General features: G+C 42.9%; 4 protein-coding genes and 1 pseudogene across 5 annotated transcripts; all 5 read right to left on the reverse strand.

Moving 5' to 3' along the window:
• Window positions 1-302: 302 nt before the first annotated feature.
• Window positions 303-1,477, reverse strand: LOC123082378 (senescence-specific cysteine protease SAG39-like). The gene is made up of 2 exons (XM_044504720.1): window positions 1,045-1,477; window positions 303-895 (listed from the first exon to the last, which is right to left on the reverse strand). The coding sequence occupies exons 1-2, from the start codon at window positions 1,475-1,477 to the stop codon at window positions 303-305; spliced, it is 1,026 nt and encodes a 341-aa protein (XP_044360655.1).
• A 1,984-nt stretch (window positions 1,478-3,461) lies between these two features.
• On the reverse strand, window positions 3,462-4,636 carry LOC123082379 (senescence-specific cysteine protease SAG39-like; annotated as a pseudogene).
• A 1,989-nt stretch (window positions 4,637-6,625) lies between these two features.
• LOC123082380 (senescence-specific cysteine protease SAG39-like) lies at window positions 6,626-7,800 on the reverse strand. Its single transcript, XM_044504721.1, has 2 exons — window positions 7,368-7,800; window positions 6,626-7,218 (listed from the first exon to the last, which is right to left on the reverse strand). The coding sequence occupies exons 1-2, from the start codon at window positions 7,798-7,800 to the stop codon at window positions 6,626-6,628; spliced, it is 1,026 nt and encodes a 341-aa protein (XP_044360656.1).
• Window positions 7,801-9,783: 1,983 nt separating this feature from the next.
• On the reverse strand, window positions 9,784-10,943 carry LOC123082382 (senescence-specific cysteine protease SAG39-like). Its single transcript, XM_044504722.1, has 2 exons — window positions 10,526-10,943; window positions 9,784-10,376 (listed from the first exon to the last, which is right to left on the reverse strand). Exons 1-2 carry the CDS (start codon window positions 10,941-10,943, stop codon window positions 9,784-9,786), a joined length of 1,011 nt encoding a protein of 336 aa, XP_044360657.1.
• A 763-nt stretch (window positions 10,944-11,706) lies between these two features.
• Window positions 11,707-18,240, reverse strand: LOC123087162 (phosphatidylinositol 4-phosphate 5-kinase 1). 2 transcript variants are annotated; one of them, XM_044509079.1, is made up of 10 exons: window positions 17,950-18,240; window positions 17,208-17,298; window positions 15,872-16,918; window positions 15,016-15,183; window positions 14,184-14,349; window positions 13,882-13,992; window positions 13,609-13,796; window positions 12,753-12,829; window positions 12,367-12,532; window positions 11,707-12,114 (listed from the first exon to the last, which is right to left on the reverse strand). In XM_044509079.1, the coding sequence occupies exons 2-10, from the start codon at window positions 17,243-17,245 to the stop codon at window positions 11,856-11,858; spliced, it is 2,220 nt and encodes a 739-aa protein (XP_044365014.1). In that variant the 5' UTR covers window positions 17,246-17,298; window positions 17,950-18,240; the 3' UTR covers window positions 11,707-11,855. The 2 variants fall into 2 exon arrangements, with proteins under 2 accessions (XP_044365014.1, XP_044365013.1); XM_044509078.1 differs by having other exon boundaries at window positions 12,753-12,907.
• Between the last annotated feature and the right edge of the window lie 5,299 nt (window positions 18,241-23,539).

Here is a 23,539-nt window from a genome sequence, read left to right on the forward strand (position 1 = left end):
CTATGTATTAACATTCTGTAGTAGATGGTTGTGCACATTCATCGATCCAAAGATCAGGAACATTCTCTCATTCTGGAAAAAAATGTTCCAATTAATGATTGGATTCAAACAAGATGGGTTTCAGCATAAACATCCTCATAGAGTATTAAGCTTGAAGTCACCCGTCTTCTTTATATATATTGACAGAACATTCACGACTTTACAAACAACAACCAAGGTAGTGTAATGGAAGGTGCATACATATAGACAAAAGTATGTATATTTCAGCAGTATTTGTAGCTATATGTGGCAATGTACTTCCTCTACTCGGTGGGGTAGGAAGGTTGCATGGCCAAGCCACACATACCACTCTTGTCAGAAATATCCTTCTCCATTCTGAGGTACCCACTCTCGCCCCATGTCGTGCCCCATGAGTTTTTCAGTAGCCAATACTTAGTTCCGTCACTTGTCATGCCATATCCAATAGCTGCTATGCCATGGTCCAAATCAGTCCCACATGAGCCGGTCATTACCCCGCCGGAGTAATGTTGAAATATGACATCCCCTCCGTCCACAGCTACTGACACAGGCTGGTTAGCCACGGCTTTCATAAGAGAAGATTCGTCGTTGGCGGGCACATCCTCGTAGCCCTTGATGGTTGCAACATTGTTGCTTGCAATGCTTGTCTTGCATTGTCCGTCTTGTGCCGTGTAGGGGTAGTTGGCCTCGGTGGTGAGGCCGCCATTCTTGATGATGAACTTGAAGGCATCGTCCATCTCACCACCCTCACAACCCTGATCAACACCATGAACGTCACAGTCAACTAGCTCTTGTTCCGACAGAGAGACTAGCTTCCCGGAGCTCAACTTCACAATGCCTTCGGTTGCGGCCACAGCTGAAAAGGCCCAGCAGCAGCCTGCAATAATAGTGTTGTCCTTAGTGTGATTTCAGTTATCATGGGAACATGATATATAAACTTGGCCAAACTTCAGAAAGTTTGACTTAAGACAAACCTAATATGCGAACCAAAAATAAACAAAGGGAGTACTACAAAAATTTTCTTACCACATTGGCCTTGGTCTTTGATAGGAGTAACGGCACCCTTGGTTCTCCAATCAACAGCGGCTGGAAGTGCATCGGTGCTGACATTGTTGTACTTGAACCCGGTTGGAGCCTGGCTACCGCTCCTCTTGAGGCCCTTGTTGGTCTTGGTTGCCTTGAACTCATCATTGGTGAGGTCGGTAAACTGGTTGACACCGAGCCAGAACTTGTGGTTTCCGGCGTTGAACGACTCGATGAAGGCAACGTTGGCCTTGAATACCTCATACCGATGTGCCTTCTCGGTGCCGTCCTTGTAAACGCGGTTGAACTTCGCCATCCACTGCTCATGCCTCTCCACCATGGTCGCGTCGTTGAGCTCATGAGCTGACATAACAGCACTGCTGCATAAGCAGATGCAACCTAGAATGGCAAGAAGAAAACCCTTGGGGATGGCCATGATGTGCTCGATTAGTGCTTAGTTGCTGGTGGTTTGGTCTATCGAGAATGTGTGGAATGCAATGTGTTTATATAGCTGCAGTCCTGCACATGTACGTAGAAGGCACAGTGTGCTCTCGAATGATAGTGTGAAGATGAATAACAACGTAGCAGTGAAGTTAATTAGCAGATGGAATAAATAATCTTGTGATTGTGGATACGAGTAGTACTTTTAACTTAATTCAGCTCTGGCCCCTGGAGTCAACGGTGGCGTCGAGTATTATAGTACTACCCCTAGTTCCTGCCTGGTGAAAAATTAAAAACGAGAAAAATAAACTGCCGGGCGGGGCAGGGCAATATTGCAGCTACGAAAGTACATATTTTAGAACAGTCCAGACAGAGCGGAGGAGTTTGGCTGATCTGAAAGTCAATAAATTATTCTCTAGTACTCCCGTCAATCTATATGATTTAGTAAAATGTTATACTAAATCGGGGAGTACTGAACTTAGTTTGACCTAAAGTCCATAAAATTATTCTCTAGTACTTAGTTAGTTCACAGATGCATGACGATAACAACAATAAAGAAACAATGAAGCAAAGAAACCATTCGACCTTCTTGGACCGTTATATATTGCATGTAAGAATTGCACAGCCAGACACAGAACAACTCAGCCCACCTCGTACAACAGATACTGCCTCTACTGTATAAGAGCGTAGACAACAAAAAAATAACAACATAATTAAAAACCGGTATAACTCAGGTTAAACACACAATGAAGCAACCGCTCGTAATAACCTCCATAAAAAACCTAAACTCTTGACCGAAGAACAGGATGACAAAGCGCGCGTCAGCCTGTAGTAAGTATGAAAATGCACAGGTCCAACCCAGGTTTGACCTACCTAGCGTGTTGATTAATGCTACCTCGGCCATATTTTGTAAAAAATAGACACCCTGGAACCAAAAAGACAATTGACCATTTGATCATCGCGTGTCCGTTTTGTGTGGCTTGTTGGCTGAAAGTTGGAATTTCATGGAGTCCGAATCAAACGCGGATTGACGCCATCCAAGCTGTTAAACAGAGCTTCTTCGGAGACTTACTTTTTGAGATTATGGGTATTGTTGCCTGGAATATTTGGAAAGAGCGAAACAACTTCATTTTCAGGCACATCAATCCTACTTTGGCCGCTTGGAGAGAGAGGTCCAAGTCAGATCTTCTCTGGCTGAAATATAGAGTGGACAAAGCTTTTTGGGACTACATTACTCAGTTAGCTCGTTCTTTGTAATTTTATAATCCCTGCTTGATCTCGTTACAAATCTTAAACACTTAGGTTTTTCTTTCTGCTAGTACTTCTTTAGTTTCTTCCTTCCTTGAGGACTCCCATCAATACCTTGTACTATCATGTAAAGTCACCCTATATTTAATATAGCACAGTAGGAGCCTCTCCTATGGTTTCAAGATCAAAAATAAATAAATAAAAAGAAATAGACACCCTCAAAAGTGAGATTTTCGAATTTCTTTTGGTTATTATATGTGCTTTACTGCAGCGTGTGAAAAGCATAAGGTATTCAGATTTTGGATGGAGCCACTTGAAGATGGTAGTTCGAGCTTTATTTAGCAGATATGAGTGACGGCCTAGTAGTGGAATCATGAGTGGTACGAATTGTTGTGTATTGTTGTACCTTTTTAGTGTAGTGAAATACTATGTATTAACATTCTGTAGTAAGATGGTTGTGCACATTCATTGATCCAAAGATCAGGAACATTCTCTCATTCTGGAAAAAAATGTTCCAATTAATGATTGGATTCAAACAAGATGGGTTTCAGCATAAACATCCTCATAGAGTATTAAGCTTGAAGTCATCCGTCTTCTTTATATATATTGACAGAACATTCACGACTTTACAAACAACAACCAAGGTAGTGTAATGGAAGGTGCATATATATATAGACAAAAGTATGTATATTTCAGCAGTATTTGTAGCTATATGTGGCAATGTACTTCCTCTACTCGGTGGGGTAGGAAGGTTGCATGGCCAAGCCACACATACCACTCTTGTCAGAAATATCCTTCTCCATTCTGAGGTACCCACTCTCGCCCCATGTCGTGCCCCATGAGTTTTTCAGTAGCCAATACTTAGTTCCGTCACTTGTCATGCCATATCCAATAGCTGCTATGCCATGGTCCAAATCAGTCCCACATGAGCCGGTCATTACCCCGCCGGAGTAATGTTGAAATATGACATCCCCTCCGTCCACAGCTACTGACACAGGCTGGTTAGCCACGGCTTTCATAAGAGAAGATTCGTCGTTGGCGGGCACATCCTCGTAGCCCTTGATGGTTGCAACACTGTTGCTTGCAATGCTTGTCTTGCATTGTCCGTCTTATGCCGTGTAGGGGTAGTTGGCCTCGGTGGTGAGGCCGCCATTCTTGATGATGAACTTGAAGGCATCGTCCATCTCACCACCCACACAACCCTGATCAACACCAGGAACGTCACAGTCAACTAGCTCTTGTTCCGACAGAGAGACTAGCTTCCCGGAGCTCAACTTCACAATGCCTTCGGTTGCGGCCACAGCTGAAAAGGCCCAGCAGCAGCCTGCAATAATAGTGTTGTCCTTAGTGTGATTTCAGTTATCATGGGAACATGATATATAAACTTGGCCAAACTTCAGAAAGTTTGACTTAAGACAAACCTAATATGCGAACCAAAAATAAACAAAGGGAGTACTACAAAAATTTGCTTACCACATTGGCCTTGGTCTTTGATAGGAGTAACGGCACCCTTGGTTCTCCAATCAACAGCGGCTGGAAGTGCATCGGTGCTGACATTGTTGTACTTGAACCCGGTTGGAGCCTGGCTACCGCTCCTCTTGAGGCCCTTGTTGGTCTTGGTTGCCTTGAACTCATCATTGGTGAGGTCGGTAAACTGGTTGACACTGAGCCAGAACTTGTGGTTTCCGGCGTTGAACGACTCGATGAAGGCAACGTTGGCCTTGAACACCTCATACCGATGTGCCTTCTCGGTGCCGTCCTTGTAAACGCGGTTGAACTTCGCCATCCACTGCTCGTGCCTCTCCACCATGGTCGCGTCGTTGAGCTCGCGAGCTGACATAACAGCACTGCTGCATAAGCAGATGCAGCCTAGAATGGCAAGAAGAAAACCCTTGGGGATGGCCATGATGTGCTTGATTAGTGCTTAGTTGCTGGTGGTTTGGTCTGTCGAGAATGTGTGGAATGCAATGTGTTTATATAGCTGCAGTCCTGCACATGTACGTAGAAGGCATGGTGTGCTCTCGAATGATAGTGTGAAGATGAATAACAACGTAGCGGTGAAGTTAATTAGTAGATGGAATAAATAATCTTGTGATTGTGGGTACGAGTAGTACTTTTAACTTAATTCAGCTCTGGCCCCTGGAGTCAACGGTGGCGTCGAGTATTATAGTACTACCCCTAGTTCCTGCCTGGTGAAAAATTAAAAACGAGAAAAATAAACTGTCGGGCGGGGCAGGGCAATATTGCAGCTATGAAAGTATATATTTTAGAACAGTCCAGACAGAGCGGAGGAGTTTGGCTGATCTGAAAGTCAATAAATTATTCTCTAGTACTCCCGTCAATCTATATGATTTAGTAAAATGTTATACTAAATCGGGGGGTACTTAACTTAGTTTGACCTAAAGTCCATAAAATTATTCTCACGTACTTAGTTAGTTCAAAGATGCATGACGATAACAACAATAAAGAAACAATGAAGCAAAGAAACCATTCGACCTTTTTGGACCGTTATATATTGCATGTAAGAATTGCACAGCCAGACACAGAACAACTCAGCCCACCTCATACAACAGATACTGCCTCTACTGTATAAGAGCTTAGACAACAAAGAAATAACAACAACATAATTAAAAACCGGTCTAACTCAATTTAAACACACAGTGAAGCAACCGCTCGTAATAACCTCCATAAAAAACCTAAACTCTTGACCGAAGAACAGGATGACAAAGCGTGTGTCAGCCTGTAGTAAGTATGAAAATGCACAGGTCCAACCCAGGTTTGACCTACCTAGCGTGTTGATTAATGCTACCTCGGCCATATTTTGTAAAAAAAATAGACACCCTGGAACCAAAAAGACAATTGACCATTTGATCATCGCGTGTCCGTTTAGTGTGGCTTGTTGGCTGAAAGTTGGAATTTCATGGAGTCCGAATCAAACGCGGATTGAGGCCATCCAAGCTGTTAAACAGAGCTTCTTCGGAGACTTACTTTTTGAGATTGTGGGTATTGTTGCCTGGAATATTTGGAAAGAGCGAAACAACTTCATTTTCAGGCACATCAATCCTACTTTGGCCGCTTGGAGAGAGAGGACCAAGTCAGATCTTCTCTGGCTCAAATATAGAGTGGACAAAGCTTTTTGGGACTACATTACACTGTTAGCTCGTTCTTTGTAATTTTATAATCCCTGCTTGATCTCGTTACAAATCTTAAACACTTAGGTTTTTCTTTCTGCTAGTACTTCTTTAGTTTCTTCCTTCCTTGAGGACTCCCATCAATACCTTGTACTATCATGTAAAGTCACCCTATATTTAATATAGCACAGTAGGAGCCTCTCCTATGGTTTCAAGATCAAAAATAAATAAATAAAAAGAAATAGACACCCTCAAAAGTGAGATTTTCGAATTTCTTTTGGTTATTATATGTGCTTTACTGCAGCGTGTGAAAAGCATAAGGTATTCAGATTTTGGATGGAGCCGCTTGAAGATGGTAGTTCGAGCTTTATTTAGCAGATATGAGTGACGGCCTAGTAGTGGAATCATGAGTGGTACGAATTGTTGTGTATTGTTGTACCTTTTTAGTGTAGTGAAATACTATGTATTAACATTCTGTAGTAAGATGGTTGTGCACATTCATTGATCCAAAGATCAGGAACATTCTCTCATTCTGGAAAAAAATGTTCCAATTAATGATTGGATTCAAACAAGATGGGTTTCAGCATAAACATCCTCATAGAGTATTAAGCTTGAAGTCATCCGTCTTCTTTATATATATTGACAGAACATTCACGACTTTACAAACAACAACCAAGGTAGTGTAATGGAAGGTGCATATATATATAGACAAAAGTATGTATATTTCAGCAGTATTTGTAGCTATATGTGGCAATGTACTTCCTCTACTCGGTGGGGTAGGAAGGTTGCATGGCCAAGCCACACATACCACTCTTGTCAGAAATATCCTTCTCCATTCTGAGGTACCCACTCTCGCCCCATGTCGTGCCCCATGAGTTTTTCAGTAGCCAATACTTAGTTCCGTCACTTGTCATGCCATATCCAACAGCTGCTATGCCATGGTCCAAATCAGTCCCACATGAGCCGGTCATTACCCCGCCGGAGTAATGTTGAAATATGACATCCCCTCCGTCCACAGCTACTGACACAGGCTGGTTAGCCACGGCTTTCATAAGAGAAGATTCGTCGTTGGCGGGCACATCCTCGTAGCCCTTGATGGTTGCAACACTGTTGCTTGCAATGCTTGTCTTGCATTGTTCGTCTTGTGCCGTGTAGGGGTAGTTGGCCTCGGTGGTGAGGCCGCCATTCTTGATGATGAACTTGAAGGCATCGTCCATCTCACCACCCTCACAACCCTGATTAACACCATGAACGTCACAGTCAACTAGCTCTTGTTCCGACAGAGAGACTAGCTTCCCGGAGCTCAACTTCACAATGCCTTCGGTTGCGGCCACAGCTGAAAAGGCCCAGCAGCAGCCTGCAATAATAGTGTTGTCCTTAGTGTGATTTCAGTTATATTGGGAACATGATATATAAACTTGGCCAAACTTCAGAAAGTGTGACTTAAGACAAACCTAATATGCGAACCAAAAATAAACAAAGGGAGTACTACAAAAATTTGCTTACCACATTGGCCTTGGTCTTTGATAGGAGTAACGGCACCCTTGGTTCTCCAATCAACAGCGGCTGGAAGTGCATCGGTGCTGACATTGTTGTACTTGAACCCGGTTGGAGCCTGGCTACCGCTCCTCTTGAGGCCCTTGTTGGTCTTGGTTGCCTTGAACTCATCATTGGTGAGGTCGGTAAACTGGTTGACACCGAGCCAGAACTTGTGGTTTCCGGCGTTGAACGACTCGATGAAGGCAACGTTGGCCTTGAACACCTCATACCGATGTGCCTTCTCGGTGCCGTCCTTGTAAACGCGGTTGAACTTCGCCATCCACTGCTCATGCCTCTCCACCATGGTCGCGTCGTTGAGCTCGCGAGCTGACATAACAGCACTGCTGCATAAGCAGATGCAGCCTAGAATGGCAAGAAGAAAACCCTTGGGGATGGCCATGATGTGCTCGATTAGTGCTTAGTTGCTGGTGGTTTGGTCTGTCGAGAATGTGTGGAATGCAATGTGTTTATATAGCTGCAGTCCTGCACATGTACGTAGAAGGCACGGTGTGCTCTCGAATGATAGTGTGAAGATGAATAACAACGTAGCGGTGAAGTTAATTAGCAGATGGAATAAATAATCTTGTGATTGTGGATATGAGTAGTACTTTTAACTTAATTCAGCTCTGGCCCCTGGAGTCAACGGTGGCATCGAGTATTATAGTACTACCCCTAGTTCCTGCCTGGTGAAAAATTAAAACCGAGAAAAATAAACTGCCCGGCGGGGCAGGGCAATATTGCAGCTACGAAAGTATATATTTTAGAACAGTCCAGACAGAGCGGAGGAGTTTGGCTGATCTGAAAGTCAATAAATTATTCTCTAGTACTCCCGTCAATCTATATGATTTAGTAAAATGTTATACTAAGTCAGGGAGTACTTAACTTAGTTTGACCTAAAGTCCATAAAATTATTCTCTAGTACTTAGTTAGTTCAAAGATGCATGACGATAACAACAATAAAGAAACAATGAAGCAAAGAAACCATTCGACCTTCTTGGACCGTTATATATTGCATGTAAGAATTGCACAGCCAGACACAGAACAACTCAGCCCACCTCGTACAACAGATACTGCCTCTACTGTATAAGAGCGTAGACAACAAAAAAAATAACAACATAATTAAAAACCGGTCTGACTCAGGTTAAACACACAATGAAGCAACCGCTCGTAATAACCTCCATAAAAAACCTAAACTCTTGACCGAAGAACAGGATGACAAAGCGCGCGTCAGCCTGTAGTAAGTATGAAAATGCACAGGTCCAACCCAGGTTTGACCTACCTAGCGTGTTGATTAATGCTACCTCGGCCATATTTTGTAAAAAATAGACACCCTGGAACCAAAAAGACAATTGACCATTTGATCATCGCGTGTCCGTTTAGTGTGGCTTGTTGGCTGAAAGTTGGAATTTCATGGAGTCCGAATCAAACGCGGATTGAGGCCATCCAAGCTGTTAAACAGAGCTTCTTTGGAGACTTACTTTTTGAGATTGTGGGTATTGTTGCCTGGAATATTTGGAAAGAGCGAAACAACTTCATTTTCAGGCACATCAATCCTACTTTGGCCGCTTGGAGAGAGAGGACCAAGTCAGATCTTCTCTGGCTAAAATATAGAGTGGACAAAGCTTTTTGGGACTACATTACTCAGTTAGCTCGTTCTTTGTAATTTTATAATCCCTGCTTGATCTCCTTACAAATCTTAAACACTTAGGTTTTTCTTTCTGCTAGTACTTCTTTAGTTTCTTCCTTCCTTGAGGACTCCCATCAATACCTTGTACTATCATGTAAAGTCACCCTATATTTAATATAGCACAGTAGGAGCCTCTCCTATGGTTTCAAGATCAAAAATAAAGAAAGAAAAAGAAATAGACACCCTCAAAAGTGAGATTTTTGAATTTCTTTTGGTTATTATATGTGCTTTACTGCAGCGTGTGAAAAGCACAAGGTATTCAGATTTTGGATGGAGCCGCTTGAAGATGGTAGTTCGAGCTTTATTTAGCAGATATGAGTGACGGCCTAGTAGTGGAATCATGAGTGGTACGAATTGTTGTGTATTGTTGTACCTTTTTAGTGTAGTGAAATACTATGTATTAACATTCTGTAGTAGATGGTTGTGCACATTCATCGATCCAAAGATCAGGAACATTCTCTCATTCTGGAAAAAAAATGTTCCAATTAATGATTGGATTCAAACAAGATGGGTTTCAGCGTAAACATCCTCATAGAGTATTAAGCTTGAAGTCATCCGTCTTCTTTATATATATTGACAGAACATTCACGACTTTACAAACAACAACCAAGGTAGTGTAATGGAAGGTGCATACATATAGACAAAAGTATGTATATTTCAGCAGTATTTGTAACTATATGTGGCAATGTACTTCCTCTACTCGGTGGGGTAGGAAGGTTGCATGGCCAAGCCACACATACCACTCTTGTCAGAAATATCCTTCTCCATTCTGAGGTACCCACTCTCGCCCCATGTCGTGCCCCATGAGTTTTTCAGTAGCCAATACTTAGTTCCGTCACTTGTCATGCCATATCCAATAGCTGCTATGCCATGGTCCAAATCAGTCCCACATGAGCCGGTCATTACCCCGCCGGAGTAATGTTGAAATATGACATCCCCTCCGTCCACAGCTACTGACACAGGCTGGTTAGCCACGGCTTTCATAAGAGAAGATTCGTCGTTGGCGGGCACATCCTCGTAGCCCTTGATGGTTGCAACATTGTTGCTTGCAATGCTTGTCTTGCATTGTCCGTCTTGTGCCGTGTAGGGGTAGTTGGCCTCGGTGGTGAGGCCGCCATTCTTGATGATGAACTTGAAGGCATCGTCCATCTCACCACCCTCACAACCCTGATCAACACCATGAACGTCACAGTCAACTAGCTCTTGTTCCGACAGAGAGACTAGCTTCCCGGAGCTCAACTTCACAATGCCTTCGGTTGCGGCCACAGCTGAAAAGGCCCAGCAGCAGCCTGCAATAATAGTGTTGTCCTTAGTGTGATTTCAGTTATCATGGGAACATGATATATAAACTTGGCCAAACTTCAGAAAGTTTGACTTAAGACAAACCTAATATGCGAACCAAAAATAAACAAAGGGAGTACTACAAAAATTTGCTTACCACATTGGCCTTGGTCTTTGATAGGAGTAACGGCACCCTTGGTTCTCCAATCAACAGCGGCTGGAAGTGCATCGGTGCTGACATTGTTGTACTTGAACCCGGTTGGAGCCTGGCTACCGCTCCTCTTGAGGCCCTTGTTGGTCTTGGTTGCCTTGAACTCATCATTGGTGAGGTCGGTAAACTGGTTGACACCGAGCCAGAACTTGTGGTTTCCGGCGTTGAACGACTCGATGAAGGCAACGTTGGCCTTGAACACCTCATACCGATGTTCCTTCTCGGTGCCGTCCTTGTAAACGCGGTTGAACTTCGCCATCCACTGCTCATGCCTCTCGTTGAGCTCGCGAGCTGACATAACAGCACTGCTGCATAAGCAGATGCAGCCTAGCATGGCAAGAAGAAAACCCTTGGGGATGGCCATGATGTGCTCGATTAGTGCTTAGTTGCTGGTGGGTTGGTCTGTCGAGAATGTGTGGAATGCAATGTGTTTATATAGTTGCAGTCCTGCACATGTACGTAGAAGGCACGGTGTGCTCTCGAATGATAGTGTGAAGATGAATAACAACGTAGCGGTGAAGTTAATTAGCAAATGGAATAAACAATCTTGTGAAGAACAGCGTAGTACTTTTAGCTTAATTCAGCTCTGGCCCCTAGAGTCAGTGGTGGCGTAGAGTATTATACTACCCCTAGTTCGTGTCTGGTGAATAATAAACAATGAGAAAAATAAACTGCCGGGCAGGGCAGGGCAGTATTGCAACTACAAAAGTATATATTTTAGAACAGTTCAGACAGAGTGGAGGAAATTGGCTGATCTGAAAGTCAATAAAATTATTCTTTAGTACTCCCTCCGATCTATATTAATTGTCGCTGATAAATGTTATATTAAATTAGGGAGTACTTAACTTAGTTTGATCTGAAAGTCCATAAAATTATTCTCTAGTACTAGTACTTAGTTAGTTCAAAGATGCACGACGATAACAACAATAAAGAAACAAATAAAGCAAGGAAACCATTGGGCCTTTTCTGATCATGCCCTCACCCACGAGTCACAGACTCACAGTTAGTTCAAAGAAGCAGCGGAGATTGCCGAGGAGACGAACACAGCTGACGGGAAAGGCTCCACGGAGGCGCATTTCATAGCCACTTTCTGGCACGTGACATACAGAAGGGGAAATAATCACCAGTATAATAACTTTTGTGGAGCTGCACAAGAACTATATGTTTGCCTATCGAGTATTTCCAGTGAAGAATATGTTCATTCTTTACAACAAAAACAACAACCAGAAAACAAAAATACCCATTACTGCTATGTACCGTTCATGTCCTCTCTATTTTAGTCTTGCTCAGGGAAAACCCTCTCCAAGAAACTAACGAATCGTTTCGAATACAAGTTCGGATCAACAGATGATATCGAAAGGGGGTCGAACTTGAGCGATTTGACCGCATGCTCTACCCTCTTGGACGTGTTGTACTCCTGCAGTATGTCTATGATGCCGAGGTAGAGCACAACGTCGTACTCCTCGACCGCGTCCGTGCTTTCCAGCAATTTCCGAGCTCGGGCCGGCATGTTCACCCCTAGCTGCACACGGAACCTGAATATAGACGTCACAGGAATCAGAAACACGACTTGTCTTGGTTATTGTAAGTTTTTTAACCATGCAGGACTTTTAACTTTCAGAAAAATACAACTCAAAAAAGTAACTTTCAGAAAAATAAGAGCATAAAACGGAAGTATAACCTTTTTCGTTAACACTTGAATTCACGGACTCGGGACAGTGCAGCAACATATGTCCAAGTATTGGGTAAAACTGTAGAATATTTTAGATGAAGTTAAGAAGATCTACCTGCCGGTGTCTGGCAGAACAAGATCGACTTCTTCGTAACCACCTTCTGATGCTCTAACCATGCTCCCTCTGATGTGGGAACCGCCTACGGTCGTACCTGGCTCGTGAGCAACTAGAAGAAATCCCTTTGAGGAGTTCGCATCCTCACAATGCAGTGGCACGTTACCTGATTAAGGTAAAAAAAAAGACAAACTATCACTCTTAGGCAATAGAAGGAAGCCAAAAGCTGAAGGTAGGGAATTGATACCAATCCAATGAGACTAAGAAACAAAACAGAGTGTACAAGCGTGCAATCTGTTTCAACTTCCGATTTAAGGAAAGTTCACCATTTTAGAGGAACATAAATACTACTCATCTGTACTTGAGGTAGGGTACTGGGTACATACAATCCATTGCAGACGTAATTCCACTGCTTTCGAGTGTATTCTGATGTGACGTGGCAGTCTTCAAGTGATTGGGGGCTCTGAAATGGATTCCCAATAGCATGCTATAGTCAATAATCGATTGGGATTCCAGGAACATACTATCAAGAGCTATCTGCCTGAAAATCGGTTGACAAAAGTAGTTAGCAGTTTGCACTTATCATCAAATTGTCAATTGTTGAATCATATGTTTATTAATGTTCAACGCTTCATGTCCTAAAAGGAGATTTCAAGGTTTCATAAGCAACGATGGTTTCCTATGTTTGAAACTGGTTCCAGAAAAAACAATACAGCAGAAATGGTGCAGTAATATGTCAAGCTCAACTACAGAGATTCCATACACCCAATCTACCATCAATTTTATGCATGCGCTGAGCAACACCTCGATTAAATAAATAATTACTCTTGGAAACATGTAGTATGATTCTTTTAATCGGCGGCAACACAAGGGTTCCTTGCTAGTACTTGCACACATAATGTTTTCTCTTTTTAATATCCCTCATCCATCCAAACAATACAAAAATAAAGATCAAAGACCTACCATGTGCGTGCGTCTTATATTGAGAAAAAAATAGTTTTTCATAAAATAGTAGTAAACAATCGGTAGATACAGAGATTCAGGGGCTGAAGTAGCAATTTAATTCATATCATTTAGGAGTACTTTCTTTGGTATGTACAGGGACCCATTGGAACAAATTTCTAAAATGTGAAGTCGTAAAATATAAGGGTTGTGAACTCTTAAAGCTACCACCACAGACAAAACAAGAAAATAAACTATAGAAATATGGAAAATATACAGATCAACGAAGGAACAGCCTACCTGAAAAGCGCTTGCCTCCACGATTTATCAACATGAAATGCATGTGCTAGGTCAAGATCCTTTAATGTTGTGTTCTCATTAATTTTTTGCTTTTTTGTTGACCGGCCCTGTGTAGATCCCTTCAAGTCGTACTTACGGTGAATTCGCAGCTCAGTGCAGAACATATTACCCATCACAACAAAACGGACCTGCAATAGCACCATAGATGGCAATAACTATGGCAAATGCATATGATCTGAACTACAATAGTGCACCAAAAATATGACCATGTACCTTTTTTCCAGCTTTTAGCGTAATCCTGTGCACGCCAAAAAATTTCGTAATGAGAGTATTATCATAAGCTTTGACATGATTGTAATATTTTGGAAGCATCTTCAACAGTATCTGCAGGACGTATTACATCAAACCAATCTGCAGTAGGCATATCTTATCACTCAACAAGGGAGACAGTTTTTTTTCGGCGGTAAAGCTCACTTTTACCGTTTATTCATATTTTAATTACTGCAAGAAACAGAATTCCTGGTTGCAAATGTAAACAGGGAAAACATACTCATAAAAAATCTTAAGGACCATACCTTCAGTTCACTTTTTCTCAATGTTTTTATAACAAATCGTTCGTCCTGGGAAAGATAGAAAATACTGCCACTTTTCCCAGGTGAAGAAAGCTCCTTTAGACTATCACCCCCACATATGGACATCATGTAATCTGCGGCATCAATATGAAACATTTCCCGAAGATTCCTAGCAAACATAGGTTTGTCACTTAGAAAATGATTCATAGGTTTGTTACTTAGAAAATGATTATCTTTGGAGAAAATCAAAGAAAGCAGAAGACACTATCAAGGTTCAGGGTTGATGGAATTTTTTCTTCAGTCTGTGTCATCCGGCATTGTTTCAACAAATATGATACATGCACTATTACAGTTTATACTCTGAATAAACAAAAACAGTTGAATTGTGAAACAGTTAGAAATGTGCAAACTATTATTCGTGGCACACACTTCAGCATGAGTGGCGGTCTTTATGCTGTGTCTCCTTCCGACCAGCCACAGTACTTCATGAACATTTTATAAGAAAACTTCATGAATGTTGTGACCATGAGTTTCTCGCTTGTTTCTGGAACGGCGGCAACTTATTTGTTTGAGATTTAGTACTATTTTTTGTGCTTATAGAAACAGGGTGTCTAACCCTTCTGCTTCTTCTTAGTTCAGATGATGAATTATACATTCAAATTAATTCCTTCATCATTTTCTACGTCAGTTAGGGAATGGTGAACCAGGGAGAAGCACACAAATATTTAACTGTGGATGAGTGAGACATAGATTTAAAATCCAATCAGAGGAAATAATAAGAGTGCACTAGTAATTATAAATTAATGTACACTTTGCAAATTGGAAAGAGACGTACCGGAAGACCATAGGACAATAATCTTTCCAAAAGAAATTGACAGAGCAGTGTGGAGGGGTATACTGCGAGCCTTCACAAGGGAAGTACATTATTATCCGGGCCCTAGGTCCAAAATCATTTGAACGAACTTCACGTAAAGGTACAGGGGTGATTTTACCCACGGTATACCTGAAAATCATTGTTGTCTGGTCAATCAGTAGCTAATGGAACATCACTAAACGAAATGATGATTTGACTAATGGAACATCTGATAGCAAAAATAACTCGAACAAACAACAAAGCAGTGGAATTAAAGAGATGGTTTGATGGGTATAGGCATATAGTACTTAATAGATGTGGTGTTGGAACACATGCCAAGAAAATGTGACAGTGACAAGCATTTGTGAACGATTGTTTTATTACCAAAATGGAAAATGCTCATGTATGGAATACTATAAGTTACATTAGTTTATTATACATTTTCCTCAAAGATAAAATATTCCTTTATACAACATGGACCATATTGATTATCTGGAGCCAGTATTGACCTCTTTCCTCAAAAGAAGAAACTACTTTTTTGTACTCAAATAAGAAAAACTATGACCACTTGTTAATCTTTTGCACTGAACTGACTACTGAATGCTGATCTTTCAGGCAGTAATACTGCGCTTGAATTAATAAGTGTTTGTTACTCTGGTGCCTGAGATCTACAAGTACTCATTCCTACTTACATAGCTTACTTCATTTAAACAGGGTGTGCCAGCCTTAAACATATATACGCACTATGCAAAAAAGAAAAACATAAGGTAGATTCCTGTGGCTAAGTTCAGATGACACAGAAACTTGCAGCGACAGATTGATGCTAGTCAGCGCTCACCTGATGCCGAGTTGCAAATTAAGCATTAGAAAATAGCTCCTGTGGCCCTTGTAAATAGTCTCCATTGGCCCTCTTTCTTGTTTTTGCCAGGTATTTTCCTGTGTTTCACCGCTGTCCAACATTCCAGAATGTTTGCCTTTTGGCTGTTCGGAGATAAGCACTCCTTGTATATATTCCCGTTCGTAGACCAAATCCTTATGAACATCACTGTTTTGTAAATGCTCCTTACTTGACAAGGATTTATTGGGTGGATCTTGTGGTAAGTGATTTCCAGAATCATCAACAAAAATTGGTGTTGTGCCATTTGAAATGCGCCTGGGACGATGAAAAAACCTACGTAGCCCCCATTTGTTGCACAGGTTTTGCAATAGAAACAACAGTCCAACTTTGACCTTTTCATTACTAGAACTTGAAGCACTTGTACCATCATTATCTGTTGCACACTCAGAAACTTCAAGGTTACAAGGTATTTTACTTCCTGGTTGATAAAATATGCCATGGCCATCCTTGACTCCCCTGTCCCATGTACCAATGTAACATGCTCCTGATGCGTATTTGCAGTAGCCTTTGCCATGAGCCAGCCCACTGAGCCAATTACAGTCAAGAGTATCACCATTTATCCACTGCATTACGCCTCGGCCGTTCATGCTACCTGATTTCCAGCTTCCAATGTAGATGTTGCCAGCAGCCCATGTGTATTTACCATATCCATCCGGTAAACCCTCGTTCCACAAACCTTCATAACTGTCAGAGTTGGAGTAAACCATTGTCCCCATTCCCTGCTTTTTGTTCATCCTCCAGGAACCTTTGTAAACCGAGCCGTCGACCCCCTTGAAAGTGCCTGTTCCGTCGATGAAACCTCCGCGGAAGTCGCCTTCATAGGATGCGCCTGAAGGCCACTGGATCATTCCTCTCCCCGTCATTTTGCTTTTATCCCACTCGCCGTCATAAAGGGACCCATCCGTCCACATATACTTCCCCATTCCATGAGGCACTAACCCATCGAAGTTGCCCACATAGACGTCTCCATTTGGAAGGGTATCCCCCCTAATCAGAAGAAAAGAATAGCCGCAAAAATAAAAATCAGAAGAAAAGAATCAGGCTAAAAGCAACAATCCATTACATGTATTCAAATTTCTATACCAAGTAGTTCCTGAAAATGAATTGTATAAATAAATCTAGTAACAATAATTCAATTAATGGTGTATCGTGCAGCTGCAAATCAGGCTCTCATTTTAATGCGGGTTTCAGTATTCAGGGAAAGCACTGAAGAAACACTTGCTATTTGTACCAAAATAGTAAGGCAGGCCAATATTAGAAATGTGAGTTAGCACACCTCTGGGCGTTCCCGTTGCTTGTCTCTGCGCCGGCCATGTCAAGGTCCACAGGAATAGCTGAGAAGCCACACAAATATCGCTCTAGATGGCCTGAAACAAAGCAGAGGAAGCTGTCAAGCAATGGGCGCTTTGTCTTTGTTGGGAGAAGCATGTGTACTAGTCAAACAAATACAGTACTAGTAGTAGTAACACAGAAGAAGAATTGTATTACTAGCTAGTACTCTAGTAATAGTCAAACCAATACAGCAGTAACACAGAAGGAGAATTCTACTGCTACTGGTGCCCCGGCGCAAACATTCTAATAGGCGCGCGGCAGACACGTCACATCACTTGGGCATCTATCATCGAATCGTCGGTAAAACAAATAGTAAAGCAGAGCGTCAAACATGTTTGACAACGGTTATGCTACCTACAAGCAAGAAAGGCTATAAAAAAGTTACAGTTATCTGTGGACGAGAAAGGAGCCTCAGATCACAAAAGGCCCCTTTGCAGCAACCAGGCAGCCAGTCCAATTCGCGGCAAAACTGAGAAACGCCGCCGCAAAGTAATAAGTAGAGTCACCACTGAGTGTATCATCGTCCAACTGGCAGCCCGCCAAATAAAAGCAGGGGAACCCGGAACCGGCTGAATTCAAGCTAGAAACTGGGCACGCATGCACGCCCTCCCGCCGAGCCGCGAGCCCGAAGCTCCCCCAATCGCAAGCGAGTCAGGGAGCGCCTGGGAACCAGAGCAGGCAGGTACCTCAGCTCGCCGGAAGGAGGAGGAGGAGCTCATCCGCAGCACGCCGCTGGCCGGGGAGACCGCGCGGAGGAGGCCACGCCCATCCGATTCCGATCCGCGTCTAGCCCAGCCCAGGGAGATCACGATCAGAGCGAGGAGGGAGGGAGGGAGCCAAGGCAGGGGGAAAGGGAGGAGAGGCACGGGTACCGGTACCAGAGGGGCAGGGGCAGAAAGGAGAAGGGGACAGACAGGGGTGGGGCCCACGTTGCGGGTGCGCGGGGGAGCTGGCGCCGACCAATCCCCACCCCGCCCCGCCCAGATTTTTTATCCCCCTGTTCCCCCCTCACCTCACCTCACCTGGCCCCCGCGACGCGATCGACCACGCGATAGGACTACGACTTTTTTTTTTTGAGGGAAACGATAGGACTACGACTTTTTTTTTTTCGAGGGAAACGATAGGACTACGACTAGTAGGCCGGGAACGAGCATGGTATTCCGCCATCGATAATTGATGGGCCTTTCGGCGGCGACAATATTTTTCGCGCTGCTCGGGCGCGAGCGGACCGGGGGGCGCTGGCGCGTGTCCCGCGTTCGGGCGCCGCGGCATGGCCGGGGTCTATCCTGATTGATGACCTGTGGACGGCGGCGTGCCCGATGGGGACGGGGAATCCGGACCTCATCCCCGTCGCGTCCACGTCCACGTCCTCGACCGACCGACGCCTATGTTTGGAATTCGGATTTTTTTTCCCCTGCTTGTGTCAGGATATTTTTAGGCCCCGTTTGTTCTAGATTCTCTTGGATTTTAATCACCCGTGGTGGATTCGCTTCTGTGGCAAAGCTGGTTCGCAAACCCAAGTATATTTTAAGGTGCTTCAGAAAATTACGTTAAAAATTACCCAAATTCAGATTCAGCTTCACTGGCGAAGCTGATTTTAAATATTTGTTTGTTTCAGATTCTTGTGAAGCTGAATCTGGTCCCAAAATCCAAAACAAACAGGGCCTTACTACGGGTCCGTTGGTCGTTCGCGTGTGCGCCATGCTACAAGTTTTTTTCTTCCTTTTTTTGAGCAAACGTCATGCTACAAGTGAGCGTTCGCTTCACGCCTTATTATCGTGCGGGTGGACCGCCTGCCATGAGACGTAAGCTATGTCAAAAATAAGAAACGGTGAACTATCCTGCAGGTAAAAGGGTCGGGCCGGCCTTCGGCCCGCCATGGAACAAGGTGATTGCAAAAGCCATGCCTTAAGCCAAGCTCAAGGTGATTGCAAAAGCTAGGCCTAACTAGTGCGCTTGGTAGTGATTTTTTTTGGCAATTTTTTAGGACAGGCTTGAGCTTGTTCAAGCCTGTTGAGTAGAAATCGCCACTGCTCCTGGGCATTGCTATGTGAATTTGGGCTGGCTCAAGTAGCACGGGCTTCTCTCTTCTAATATTTTTGGTTTTCTTTTGGGCCTTTTGTTTTTCCCTTTTTTATTTTTCCTTTTTATTTTTATTTTTCTTTGTTCTTTTTCTATTTTCGCAAACATTTTTTAAACCATGAATATTTTTTGTTCATCGAATTCAAATAATGTTCATAAAATTCAAAATATTTTCATCAATTTGAAAAAATGGTCGTCTAAACCAATTTATTTTCATAAAATTAGAAAAATTCATCATATTCTAAATTGTTCATGAATTTTTTAAAAGGTGATCATATTAAAAAATGTTCATCGAATTCATAATATTTTTATTGAATTAAAAAACATCAAATTAAGAAAATGTCATCATATTCTAAATTGATCGTGAATTTGAAAAAAATCATCATATTCCAAAATGTCCATCCAATTCAAATTATTTTCATAAAATTAAAAGAATCATCAAACTAAGAAGTTTTAATATCATCAAACTAAAAAGTGTTAATCATATTCTAAATTGTTCATGAATTTAAAAAAATCATCATATTCAAAATTGTTCATCCAATTCAACTTATTTTTATTCAATTAAAAATTTTCATCAAATTAAAAAATTCATCATATTCTAAAATGTTCATGAATTTCAAAAAACATCCAATTGAAAATACGTGTAAATTCTCATCCAACACCACATGAAATTCATGTATTCCCTTATAACGACGACACAGCGGCATAGAAAGGTAGGGACGTGACGGGGACATCAATTTCTTCAGAGACACCAGGGCAACCAAGCTAGGGGCAGGGGCGGGGGGGGGGGGGGGAGGCGGATCGGATTGTTTAGACCAAAAAGGCCAGCGAGCGGGCTTCTGCTTCATGAAATCATCGGCTATTATGATGTGCCTATTAGATGGATATTTGTTGGGCCCTGAAGTGTAAGGGTTTGTAGCAAGGAGGAAATTCTCGAAAATCAGTCGCATCAAGCGTTTCAGAGGAGAAGACAACGTCTGGTACAACTGTACGCGCTCGTACCAGCGGTCGTACCACACGACGTCTCCTCCCCTCGTCAACTATTTCAACCCCATCTGATCAGATCTTGAGAGGATGGACAGAGAGACCGGAACCACATTCCAAACCATGAATCCTCACCTTCGCGCGCGGGGGGGGGGGGGGGGGGGAGGCAGAAGGGCACCACCATGTCATCAAATCGATCTTCATCGTCATCCACAACCTTATCATCAACATCTTCATTCATCCCTTTGTAATACCCTAATGTGGATTCATATGTGTGTTAAATTAATCATTCATCCGATGTTTTCATGAACACCTTTCTGATGCTTCTTCTCTCCATGTCTAAGTAAACCCCTAGGCCTCGTGGATATGGAGAAACCCTAGTATGTGCATCAGTTGAACTCCAATAAGATATATAATGCTCCTCGTATGTTTGTGTTCCTATCTTTGTGGTGCTATGTGAAGTCGACCACATAGCATCTGCCTATGTAGACATGAAGGATATTACTGTCTTAGTGATGTAGGGAAGCGAAGGTGTTGTTGTTGTAACAAAAGCTATCTCCCTCCTTACATAACTTAGATACTAGAACAAAGGACACCGCCCTAGTTGTGTCCACGGGGACCCTTAATCATTGTTGCTCTAACCCAACAGGAAAGGAACAATGTGGGCGTGTGTTACAGAGTTGTGGCAATATGCACATATTTGTACTCCGCTTGACCCAGAAACAGAAACATATAAAAGTGGATATGTGATATGAACCTACAATTATACATCACACAATTAAGTGACACACATACTAGTGATGAATCCAGATTCCCTGAGAATGCCTTAGTTCTATGATAACCCATTGACGTGGTTGCGCTCCGCCTCACCCTTTGTTCTGATAGCGTTATCATCATCGCTCATGAGTGTTGGGGAACGTAGTAATTTCAAGAATTTCCTACGCACACGCAAGATCATGGTGATGCATAGCAACGAGAGGGGAGAGTGTTGTCTACGTACCCTCGTAGACCGTTCGCGGAAGCGTTTTATCAACGCGGTTGGTGTAGTCGTACGTCTTCACGATCCGACCGATCCAAGTACCGAAAGCACGGCACCTCCGAGTTCTGGACACGTTCGGCTCGGTGACGTCATCGCCTTCTCGATCCAGCAAGAGGGACGAAGTAGTAGATGAGTTCCGGCAGCACGACGGCGTGGTGACGTGTTGGTGAAGAACAATCTCCACAGGGCTTCGCCTAAGCACTACGAAAACTAGGACGGAGGATAAACTAGAGGGGACGGGGTTGCCGGCACACGGCTTGGTGTTTCTTGATGTGTCTTTGGTGCTAGCCCTGCCCCTCTACTTATATGTTGAGCCCTGGGGTCGAAACTTGGAGCAAAAGCCTCCTCAAAGTCGGTTTTGCCCGAAAGGCAAGAGTCCCACTCGGACTCCAGGACCAAACGCCACAATCCTTGGCGTCTGGCCCAGACGCCATGGGCCTCGGCGTCTGGCCCAGGGCCAGACGCCAGGGTCTCCGGCGTTTGGCCCCCTGGCCTCCGCAAAACTCCTTTTGCACCGACTTATAGCCCCATGGGCCCGACCCCTTGGCCAAACCATTTGATCCAATATATGAATCTTTACCTCCGGATCATTCCGGAGCTCCTCGTCATGTCCGTAATCTCATACGGGACTCCGAACAACATTCGGTCACCAACATACATAACTCATATAGTACTATATCATCAACGAACGTTAAGCGTGCGGACCCTACAGGTTCGAGAACTATGTAGACATGACCGAGACACCTCTCTGGTCAATAACCAATAGCGGGACCTGGATCCATATTGGCTCCTACATATTCTACGAAGATCTTTATCGGTCAGACCGCATAACAACATACTTTGTTCCCTTTGTCCTCGGTATGTTACTTGCCCGAGATTCGATCGTCGGTATCTCAATACCTAGTTCAATCTCGTTACCGGCAAGTCTCTTTACTCGTTCTGTAATACATCATCCTGCAACTAACTCATTAGTTGCAATGCTTGCAAGGCTTATAGTGATGTGCATTACCGAGTGGGCCCAGAGATACCTCTCCGACAATCGGAGTGACAAATCCTAATCTTGAAATACGCCAACCCAACAAGTACCTTTGGAGACACCTGTAGAGCACCTTTATAATCACCCAGTTACGTTGTGACATTTGGTGGCACATAAAGTGTTCCTCCGGTAAACGGGAGTTGCATAATCTCATAGTCATAGGAACATGTATAAGTCATGAAGAAAGCAATAGCAACAAACTAAATGGGTCAAGTCAATCACATCATTCTCCTAATGATGTGATCCTGTTAATCAAATGACAACTCATGTCTATGGTTAGGAAATATAACCATCTTTGATCAACGAGCTAGTCAAGTAGAGGCATACTAGTGACACTCTGTTTGTCTATGTATTCACACATGTATTATGTTTCTGGTTAATACAATTCTAGCATGAATAATAAACATTTATCATGATATAAGGAAATAAATAATAACTTTATTATTGCCTCTAGGGCATATTTCCTTCAGTCTCCCACTTGCACTAGAGTCAATAATCTAGTTCACATCGCCATGTGATTTAATACCAATAGTTCACATCACCATGTGATTAACACCCATAGTTCACATCGACATGTGACCAACACCCAAAGGATTTACTAGAGTCAATAATCTAGTTCACATCGCTATGTGATTAACACACAAAGAGTACTAAGGTGTGATCATGTTTTGCTTGTGAGAGAAGTTTAGTCAACGGGTCTGCCACATTTCAGATCCGTAAGTATTTTGCAAATTTCTATGTCAACAATGCTCTGCACGGAGCTACTCTATCTAATTGCTCCCACTTTCAATATGTATCCAGATTGAGATTTAGAGTCATCTGGATCAGTGTCAAAATTTGCATCGACGTAACCCTTTACGACGAACCCTTTTGTCACCTCCATAATCGAGAAACATATCCTTATTCCACTAAGGATAATTTTGACCGCTGTCTAGTGATCTACTCCTAGATCACTATTGTACTCCCTTGCCAAAAACAGTGTAGGGTATACAATAGATTTGGTACACAACATGGCATACTTTATAGAACCTATGGCCAAGGCATAGGGAATGACTTTCATTCTCTTTCTATCTTCTCCCGTGATCGGGCTTTGAGTCTTACTCAATTTCACACCTCGTAACACGGGCAAGAACTC

This window comes from Triticum aestivum, chromosome 4A (genome assembly GCF_018294505.1).
Source record: "Triticum aestivum cultivar Chinese Spring chromosome 4A, IWGSC CS RefSeq v2.1, whole genome shotgun sequence".
NCBI classification, from domain to species: domain Eukaryota; kingdom Viridiplantae; phylum Streptophyta; class Magnoliopsida; order Poales; family Poaceae; genus Triticum; species Triticum aestivum.

Coding starts and splice junctions, on each gene's coding strand:
- LOC123082378 (XM_044504720.1), bottom strand. CDS start 1,477: ATGGCCATCCCCAAGGGTTTTCTTCTTGCCATTCTAGGTTGCATCTGC. Junction 896..1,044: donor CAAAGACCAAGGCCAATGTG/GTAAGAAAATTT, acceptor CTATTATTGCAG/GCTGCTGCTGGGCCTTTTCA.
- LOC123082380 (XM_044504721.1), bottom strand. CDS start 7,800: ATGGCCATCCCCAAGGGTTTTCTTCTTGCCATTCTAGGCTGCATCTGC. Junction 7,219..7,367: donor CAAAGACCAAGGCCAATGTG/GTAAGCAAATTT, acceptor CTATTATTGCAG/GCTGCTGCTGGGCCTTTTCA.
- LOC123087162 (XM_044509078.1), bottom strand. CDS start 17,245: ATGGCCGGCGCAGAGACAAGCAACGGGAACGCCCAGAG. Junction 15,184..15,871: donor AATTTGCAACTCGGCATCAG/GTGAGCGCTGAC, acceptor AATGATTTTCAG/GTATACCGTGGGTAAAATCA. Junction 13,993..14,183: donor TGAGAAAAAGTGAACTGAAG/GTATGGTCCTTA, acceptor TACGTCCTGCAG/ATACTGTTGAAGATGCTTCC.
- LOC123082382 (XM_044504722.1), bottom strand. CDS start 10,943: ATGGCCATCCCCAAGGGTTTTCTTCTTGCCATGCTAGGCTGCATCTGC. Junction 10,377..10,525: donor CAAAGACCAAGGCCAATGTG/GTAAGCAAATTT, acceptor CTATTATTGCAG/GCTGCTGCTGGGCCTTTTCA.